Source organism: Morone saxatilis, unplaced genomic scaffold (assembly GCF_004916995.1).
Source record: "Morone saxatilis isolate NCDOM2014 unplaced genomic scaffold, NCSU_SB_2.0 Contig20, whole genome shotgun sequence".
Taxonomy (NCBI): Eukaryota; Metazoa; Chordata; class Actinopteri; family Moronidae; genus Morone; species Morone saxatilis.
In genome coordinates, this window is record NW_023339763.1 from 1,383,792 (window position 1) to 1,393,387 (window position 9,596).

A 9,596-nucleotide genomic window follows, 5' to 3' on the forward strand; every position below is an offset into this window, starting at 1 on the left:
TGAGATGCTGATACTCTAGTGCGACATCCAGTGGCAAGTGAACTTCATATACCTTAACCTTTAACTTTTATTATAAAATACTGATTTTAAATGTCTTATATATAACCTTTAACAATGAATCACGTGACCACTTGCATAGGAAAGGGGTCGCTCGTATTTACAGACCCACAGAGGAATATCACCTCACTCTGCAGCTCCCATCAGCTGCATAGTTTTATAAAGACTTTCAGCTCATTATTCTGGCTTCCAGCACTCAACGTTATTGTTTTGTTCCACCCTTGCCGCTCTCACAGTGTAATTTTCAGCCACAGCAGGCAGCTGTGTTCAGCACAAAAGCTCCAAAAACCCCCACTGCACAATACCTGCTCTACACTAAACGGACAGAGGTAGAGACTAGCTGGTGAACTCAGTGGAGAGTTTAGCAGCTGAAGAGACAGATGCTTCCCTCGTGTGTAGATCAAATTATAGCCTAAACTCAGATAAACACAAATTAATGCTAATGCTGCTCCATATCTGCCGGATGTGGAAACAGGCAACTGTTTGGTTACAAATATCAACTTAAATGGGGATAACATGTCAATGTTGTGTCAAGAACTTGTTTCAACTGCACCTAAGTGACAAAAAATGTAGCTTTAGCCAAGTGTTGTAGTTGCCTAAGAGTAACAATAGTTTATACAATCTCGACTGTGCTGTATTTACTTTACACACGTAGTGTAGAAAGTGAGAATTCTCAAATCGTCGATACTGGTGATTAAAATCCATTTGTATTGATGCTGGTTTTGCAGAATCGCTCAGTATCGACGTTCTTGTCTGACGACAGAGTCGATCATTTGTTGGTCGTCAGTGTTGTTCTACGCTGTGATGTGCTGTGGCAGCAGACTGAGAGCAGCTGACAGCGACAGAATCAAGACACTTCGACATCAGGAAGCCTGGCTGTGTCCTGAGGGTGGGAGGAGCAGATGGATTCTCTGGTGGAGGTGTGAAAGAGGCGACCGCTGCCTGAGCTACAGAGCTTTGTGGACATGGATTGATTGACATGCACTGGTGCAGATGTTCGCTGTCCCCAGAGGATGAATCATGCTGACTTTTTATTTATCCCATTAGTAGGTGTTTAAAATGAATCTGTGAGTTTGAAAGAATATCAGACGTCAAAACACAACATAGTGCTTTATAATATTATAAGGAGGGATTTTTATTGCTTTGGAAAGTTTTTATTTATACTTATTTGAGCTGAGTTTAGTCCCTTCCTTGTGTGCGTGATGTTTCATTTCCCTGTTGATTTATTTCTATTTAAATTCTAACTGGTGTTCTGTCTTGGCCGGGTCTCCCTTGGAAAAGAGATTTCAATCTCAAGGATCTTCCTGGTTAAATAAAGGTTACATAAATAAATAAATACATAAATAACATGTCACATAATAATCCACCAGGAATGTGCAATGGCAGCAAAGCCAGGTTCGACTTTTTATCAAACGACACTGCGTTTTCTCTGCCGAAGACCTCTTTGTTGGCCTTGAAACAACTAGGTGGTCCCATTCAATCGGATCCTAGAGAGGGGTCTTTGTTTCTTTACGTCGGTCTGAACGTAGCCTTCTTAAAGGCCTTTACACACCGGAGGACAAGACGAATATACGACATATCACATCACAACCATTCATATTGAATATTTGCGATGCAGATTTGCAAAGCATTTAGGTCACCAGAGTAGCTCATCTGGTAGAGCGGTGATTCATGTACTGAGGCTTACCGTACGGCCCAGGTTCAGTTCCAACCTGTGGCCCATTGCTGCATGTCGTCCCCCCTTCTATCTCCCTCCCCCCAGTTTCCTGTCTATCTTCAGCTGTCACTTTCCAAATAAAGGCACAACAAAATAGTTATAAAATAAATGAATAAATAAATGAAATCCCCCCCACACACTTACCACAGAACAAGCAGCCACTTGCAGAGCTCCCAGCAGTGGATAGAGAGGTCGCATTCACCGGGTTCATCTCAGTTGCCTGTCCCGGGCTGTATTAATACGTTAAAACATCAAACTAATGAAGGCAGCGTTTTGTGTGGGCTATATAACAGCTTCAGTTCCCCTTCGATATTTCCCATATAGCAGTCGGTGCAGAGGCGTCATCCCAAGTCACTTACTCTCACTTTGGCCTGTTTGTGTGTGAATCTTAGCGTCAGATGAGAGGGGTTCATCTGAGCGTGTGTAAATATGTGCGTTCATCATATGTGTAGGCCTCGATGTGGCAGCGTGTGGTGTTACTCAACAATCATACATCAGTAATATAGCGTGTCTGTTTCAGAGCATGTGCCCGCCTCCCCCTACTCGTGCCTGGAAATTACCCTCCGTGTTCAGATGTGATCCGTGGTCCGTGGGATGCACGTTACACAATGATTTGTTAACTGCCCTCGTCACAGCAGTTGGCTCACTGCTGGGCAATTAACGACTCAGGGTTAAAGTGTCACTGCTAATTAAACTTCACAAATGCACACCAAAAAGATTTAAAGGTCCAGTGTGTGACATTTAGGAGGATCTATTGGCAGAAATGGGATATAATATTCATAAGTATGTTTTCATTAGTGTATAATTACCTGAAAATAAAAATTGTTGTGTTTTTGTCACTTTAGAATGAGACGTTTTTACATTTCTACAATACAGCTTGGTTGAGGCGAGTGGTTCTCAGTTGGTTGCAATCTGCAACTTCACCACTAGATGCCACTAAATCTTACAAAATCTTAAAAATCTTACCTTTAATTGTTTGTTTTCTGGTGTTTTACCTGCATCCACATTTTGATTTAATACTTTACAGCTGTGAACATGCCCTCCACTTTATTTATGCAATGCCTTGTGGGAAAATAGCATCCATTAACAGTGAATTAATTTTGTTAGCGTGCATACTTTACCACTTTTCCAGCGTGAAACACACGCCATACTCAAACCTGCTTCTAATTAGCATGTAGTATGAAACTAGGACACACTCTATAGCAGTGGTTCTCAACCTTTTTGGTGTCAAAAATCCCCAAATTGATTCACATCAGGCCACAGACCCAAATTTGTTAAGATGTGGTCTCAGGCAGTTATTCCATAACTGAAACCTATTAGAACAGTCAGTCTTACATTCTCTCATTGGACCTTTATTCAGTGAAGTAATAGTGAAATTAAAATATTCTCCATGTTTCTGGGGACCACTAAGGACCCATGGAGGTCTGCAGACCCAAGATTGAGAACCACTGCTCTATAGGAGGCAAATAAACAGCTGTATGACACCAATAAGCTGTTGTCATTATTAAAACACTAAATGGAAACTGATTGCAAGTAGTATCAGTGACATACATTATGCCTTCACAGAGCTTTAGTAGGTCGAGGTGTGGCCTCATTGTCTGCATTCTCCTTTACGCTTCTATATTTGGAGAACATGCCACACAGCCTGCAGTAATCTTCCAGTCAGGGAGGAGCTCAGCTCTAAATTAGTGGTTTTCAAACTCATTCCAAGTGACTTTTTAGTAAAAGATTTAAGCTCCTCACCAAAAGTAAAAGTGAGGGTGTGATATATTATTCAAGAGTAGAAAACAAGCGCTTAACAGGGCTCCCAACTTGTATATTAAGCCTCTTATTTCGAACACTTCCTCACCGAAATTTCATGACTGTGCCAAGTCTATGAGGATTACAGGTTATCCAAGAGATCGGGTATCTAGGAGGACGAAGCCAAAGGCAAATGTCAGAACACGTAGGGGTTTATCGCTCATGACAGTCATTGAGCAAGAAGTTTGCTCTGGAAGGAAGTGGGTGGAGATGAAGAACATCTCGGCTGACTTTAAGATATCAGTTAAGGTTGAGATCGTGTAAAGGAGTGGCTGCTTTAGGCTAAAATAAACAGCATATATTATATCAAATTTAACCTGACTGACCACCCCATTATCCTAACCTATGATTGCAAGGCGGGGACCTGAGTTCAAACCAACTGTTCAATGAGTAAAGCAGACTTTAAACTGGATAATTAACCAGTTATAAGAACGTTTGGGTGCATCTAGAGTTGACTTCTAAATAGTCTAATAGTCATATTTTCATCACTGCAGGAGAGATGCTTTCCTAAAATGTTTTCATCCAATGTATGTGAAGAAAGCAGGGAAGGCTGGCATCACGAGCTGTGCAGATTTAAGCAGAATATAATGGAAACTTTACCACAAAGAAATGGAAATGCAGCCACAACAAAGACTGGGAAACTGAAGCCGGTGGAAGGCGACTATTGCGTAAGACCATAAGAAGTGTGTGACACTTAAAGCTTCCCTTTCATGTTGTCTGTATTTACTCTGGGGAGTTTGGAAAGTTGCATTTTAATAAAATATCTCTCAGTCATTCACATGCTAAAAGGCCTAACCTGTGAGCTGTGTAGTTTATTGTGTGCGACCAGGAGAAAAGCATATTTTTAGACATTAAATCGAGATTTTAGACGACCTCTCAGCGTCGATACGACAAACATACTCTGGGATCTGGTCAACATATAAGTAGGAATGATCACAGTTTTCATGTTCACTGAAAATCACGATGATGGGACATTTATTAGAGTTTTCTTACATCTGGAGAACAGGATTTGGAGTCTAGAGAAGCTCTGCAGCCCTACAGTTCTTCATTATAATGCAGTTTCAGCTTTGTGCTTTTGGCCATGTTGCAGTTCATTGTGCAGCTCTACTTTCCACCAACTTTTCTTGCTAAAAATTGACGCCTCCTACTCTTAGTCTTGGCCCACATTGATGCATGACAGCTGGCCGTTATTTACACCCCTCACAATGAGGCTTTTAAAGCTTCAAATCGTGTAGGTTTGCAGCATTTGTCTGACCACACCCTGAGGAATGCCAGTGGATACTGATCAGACTCTAAAAAGCTCCTTTACCTTCTTCTGTTTCTGTATGATTTGACCTGATGAGCAGTTATGGATGGGGTGATCAGAGGGAAACCTGAGCTCTCTGCTGTTGGTGATACATAGACTACATTTGAAGAAAAAAACCCAACACAGCCCTGCCAGCTGACTGCTATACGGGACCTTTAATGCAGCTGCAGCTCTTCATTCAGATGCTGAGAGGAGCAGCGGATGACTGGAGGAGGGACGCTTTGTCTAGGAAAACCAGCCCACAATCTTTAGTCTAATCGCGTTTTTTAAACCCCCCTACTTTGACTCATACTGAAGGATTTGCCTCTTAATTGCAGTATTTAGCGGAGGGGGAGCGCGGTCCTGGATGCGGGACTGAGCGGATTGCGGCAATCACAGCGTCCTGAGTGATCGGAGCTCAGCAGCAGCATCACATTGTATGAAATGCGTCACCGTGATCCAGTTTCCCCATTTACAAACATCAGCTCCCCGCTCACGGACCGTTCCCCGCACTGACCGTTTCACCAGGTAAGGACTGCTCTTTTATTCCAACGCTCGGGTTTAACATTTGATCAGATGCAGATACTTTATCCTCCTTCACACCCTCGTCCTAAAAACGCTGCTGCGTGGAGTGCGGGGAAGGATGGATCCTGTTAGGGATGGCTACATGTTGGGGGCCTGCACATTACAATAGATGATGTATTGTCCCGATTCCCAGCTCATCTTACATTCAGAGCAGAGTTTTCAGACGCAGCAGGCTCCATCAGAGGCTGCAGCTCTTATTTAACACGGTGATGTGGAGCCAACGCTTCTCCTGTTAATTGCTCCAGGCTTATTAATGCATCCTGGAGCCGTTAATGAGCGCTGGTGGTGGTGGTGGTGGTGGGGGGGTTCTGATTGCACTGATAAGTCAGCCTCCTGGTCTGGAGCGGGGGTCTCACAGTTGTGTCACGTACTGTCTTTCGGTTGCAAGGTAACCGAACATGCGCGGGCCGGTGTTCCCGCGCCTGAGCCCTGAGATGGAAGCAAGAACGGGTACCGGGGGTCAGAGAACCACAACAGTTCGCGGATCGGATGACAGCCAGTAACTCGGAGGCCTCGGGGCTGTCGGTGCCGCTGCGCCGCTGTCACGGGGTCCTCCAGGCCAACAACGGCACCTGCGCGGAGCAGCTCAGCATCTTTCCGCCGTTCTCCTCCGCCCTCGCGCTCCTCGTGCTGGTGGCCGTGCTCGTGGGGATCATCCTCGTTTCCCTGGCAACCTTCCACTTCCACAAGAGGAAGCTCCGGAACAGGAAGATCCAGCGCGCGCAGGAGGAATACGAGCGCGACAGTCGCAGCCCGGCGCGCGGCCCCGGGGCGAGCGGGGACCCCGCGAGGCCGTGCGTCATCGTCCGACCGGTGAAATGCGAGGAGAAGCTCTCGTGCCAGAGCGCGGGGAGCGCGGAGGAGGCGGCGGAGGAGGCGCAGCACCAGACGGTTCCTCTTGACTGTTAACTCAGAGCAACTTCAGGGAACGAGACTGTGGAATAAACAGGAACAGCAATAAGGCACAAAGAACTCCCACCCCCATCTCTGCTGCTTGTAGGGTTAGAATAACGCAGAATACTGAGCAGATAGTAGGCCTACAGGTAACATAGGGCCGCACACCTTCCTAATACACACACTAGTATTTAGCCAACTGGTAACTCCTTATGGGACTGTATAAAGTATTTGCCTGCTTTGACTTTTGGACCTCTTCCTCTTCCTCTTCCTTCAGCCTAAAAAAAACAACAAAAAAACAAAAAAATGAAACCTCAAAGAGATATCTTCCCTGGGATGTGACACACGGTTGTGTTGGGTAGTTTAAAGAGCTGGAGACACAACACAGACCATAATGGCTCGCTGATCTTCCTTGGCATGTCCTGCGACACACTACCAGTATGTAGTTAGACTATAATGGATGTTGTGGTGCTGTTAGGCAGTGCAATGCTGCATATAGGCTGTAGAAAATGGCTTATTTGTATGCGTAGTATTTTTTCCTTGACTTAAGTGACTTAGCATATTTGCATAAAGTACTGTCCTCCAATGTCTGTTAGACATCTGTAGGTAGCTCTAGTTAGCCTGACAAGATGCAAGACTTATTTGCTGTAGTTATGCACATAAGAGTTTCCTTTAATGTGTCAGATAGTTAGAAGTTTTAGCGCTAAATAAACAGTATTTTCATTTTTCAGTATTTATAATGTATTCTCTCTCTGACGTGTAATAACTTGAGAATCCTTCCAAGAGAGGGTTTCAGTTTAAGCCAGTCTTATTTAAACTTTCTCTCTCTTTTTTGTTTTGTTTTTTGAGCCTTCATATTGTATCATAGTGGGCCTAATAGAAATGTCATTTATGATATCAATTCACTGTAAATGTATGCCATTATGAGAGCTGGAATGTTTTACAGTAACAAATCATCTTTCTGGAGTTCATATAACCTGCCTTATCAAAAAGGAAAATATGTAATATCCAAAGTTTATAAATAAATACTTTATGTTAATCCTTTGACTGTGTCAGTAACCTTTGGCCATTAGCGAGGGATGGATTATCCACGGGGGTGGCACACAATCAATCACATATATTCAGTTTAACTTTTATTTTTGACTCATATTAACATAAAAACAACCATATACAACACACAGACGACAACTTAAAGATATTAAATCATTGCAGTTCACAATATTTGCTCAGACGCTCATAAACATTACATTAATGTGGCTGTTGAAAGGTCAGAAATCAATCCATTTTATTTCTAAATCTTGTCTTTTTTTATTGAACATAAGCCAATCAATGTGGCCATAACAGATCATGAACTTATATGTGTTCATTTACGCTTTAAACACATTTTTATAAAAATGAATGTTTAATTTGACAGCATTTTTCACCAAACTGGGGTTTTATACAAACATGCAGCCCAAAGTGCCTCACATAGCAAAACTGAAATAACAAACAAAAAGGAACAACAATAAATACAAATTTGCAGGACTAAAACTGAATACAATAGAAACGGCTGTGATGTTATTCACCTTTAAAGAATTGTACAAAAAATAACTTGCAACCATTTTTTTCTTTTTTCTTTTTTTAAATAGAAAAGTTGCTGTAAAATCAAACATTTTAGGGCACATCAATCCCAAAAAACCCTGCGAAATCCTGGCGGGACTGAATAAGTTTTTCCTTTTTATTGTAAAACTGAAACCTGCATCTTTGTGCCTCCATACAGCGACTGGCATAAGTAACTAGGACATCGAACAAGCAAAGTCAAAAACAAAAAGCGCCTTCTGCTGTTTAAAAAGAGTATCACGATTAATTAGATAGATTTCACAGCCACCTTAGTTTCTCTGTCGCACTCAGGGTGAAGCGAGTGAGTTGCAATCTGTAACTACAATGCTAGATGCCACTAAATCCGACACACTGGACCTCTAACTGTCTTACAATATGTCATTACACTCCTGCCATCAAGGAAATGTGCAGCTACATTAAATTGACTAGTAAAACTTCCAACCCTTCACCCAATATAATAGGTGACATTTTCATTACATCACCCGCTCGAGCAGACAATAAAAATGACCTTCCAGAGGGAGATCCAGAGTCTGCTGCACTATACACAGTCTAAGCTACATAACACTGTGTTAACCACATGTACTGAACCACGTCTGTCGCTACAAATTCTACAATAAAATCAAATCAATCTTTCACTGTGATTGACATGAAGGTTATCCATACAAGTGCCATTCTTAAATCTCAACGTATCCCTGTAACGGCAAAGCCCCAGCCTTGTATTATTGGAGGTCAGTGGAAGTGAATCAGCATCAGTCAGAGCATTGGCCAGGTACCAGGACACCATGTTCCTAATTGTCCCCGGCAAGAAAAGGCCTGGGAATATGAAGCAGTCTTTGGCGAGACTCCAGCCCTGGAAGATGCACTGACAGACTGCCCGTCTATCTTATCTCATTGGCATAAGTGCAACAGAACGAAACCATTTATCTTCGCGGGGGAATTTGGACGTAAGCCGGTGAAAGATGACTAATGCATTCTGCATTCATACATATGCTCGCTTCGGAGCAATTTATAGATGAAGACGCAGGACCTCATATGTGCTTAAAGCATAAAACAAAAGCATGTAATGGAACGGCACTGTAATAAAAGAGACGTGGATTTCTTTCAGAGGATGTAATTAGAATGAATGGATGAAGGTCGGTGGTCAGTGGTTGGGGATGGATGAGAAGATGGAGGTCAGGAAGAGATGAATTAGGACTGCTGTTATTTATTGTCACACGTATAGAGCTGCGTTAGAAAGAGAGGCACAGAGGGAGATACTTTAGTGGGATATAGGTTAGCTCGGGGAATAGCCTAGTTATTGTGTTTAACCTAATTTAGATTTAATGAGGCCAGTTTTCAGGTGTTTGTCGTCCCAGGGGGTCAGATAGACTTTGTAAGGGACGTCAGTTGGCCAGAGAGTGGATTATGTCCTCGGAGGCTGTTTATTATTATAACATTATTATGATTGTGTGTAATGTGTGTGTCGCCTCAGGCAGCTAGTCTACGGTTGGTACAGCTTTAAGTAGGAGCACATTAATCTAACAGGAAGATTTTCTTGGTGAATGTTTGTGCTCCCAAGTGAAAATAAAAGGGTCTTACTCACTTACATTAAAGGTTATATATGAGATTTAAAACATTAATATAGTAGCAAACTTATTAATTAAGGATTTATTTCCACCA

General features: G+C 42.6%; 1 protein-coding gene across 1 annotated transcript; it reads left to right on the forward strand.

Moving 5' to 3' along the window:
* Positions 1-5,933: 5,933 nt before the first annotated feature.
* On the forward strand, positions 5,934-7,343 carry LOC118331743 (uncharacterized protein C11orf87-like). Its single transcript, XM_035666813.1, has one exon. The coding sequence runs from the start codon at positions 5,934-5,936 to the stop codon at positions 6,351-6,353; it is 420 nt and encodes a 139-aa protein (XP_035522706.1). The 3' UTR covers positions 6,354-7,343.
* Positions 7,344-9,596: the final 2,253 nt, after the last annotated feature.

Bases quoted from the DNA above. Each gene is read 5' to 3' on its own strand.
- LOC118331743 (XM_035666813.1), top strand. From the start codon at position 5,934: ATGACAGCCAGTAACTCGGAGGCCTCGGGGCTGTCGGTGCCGCTGCGC.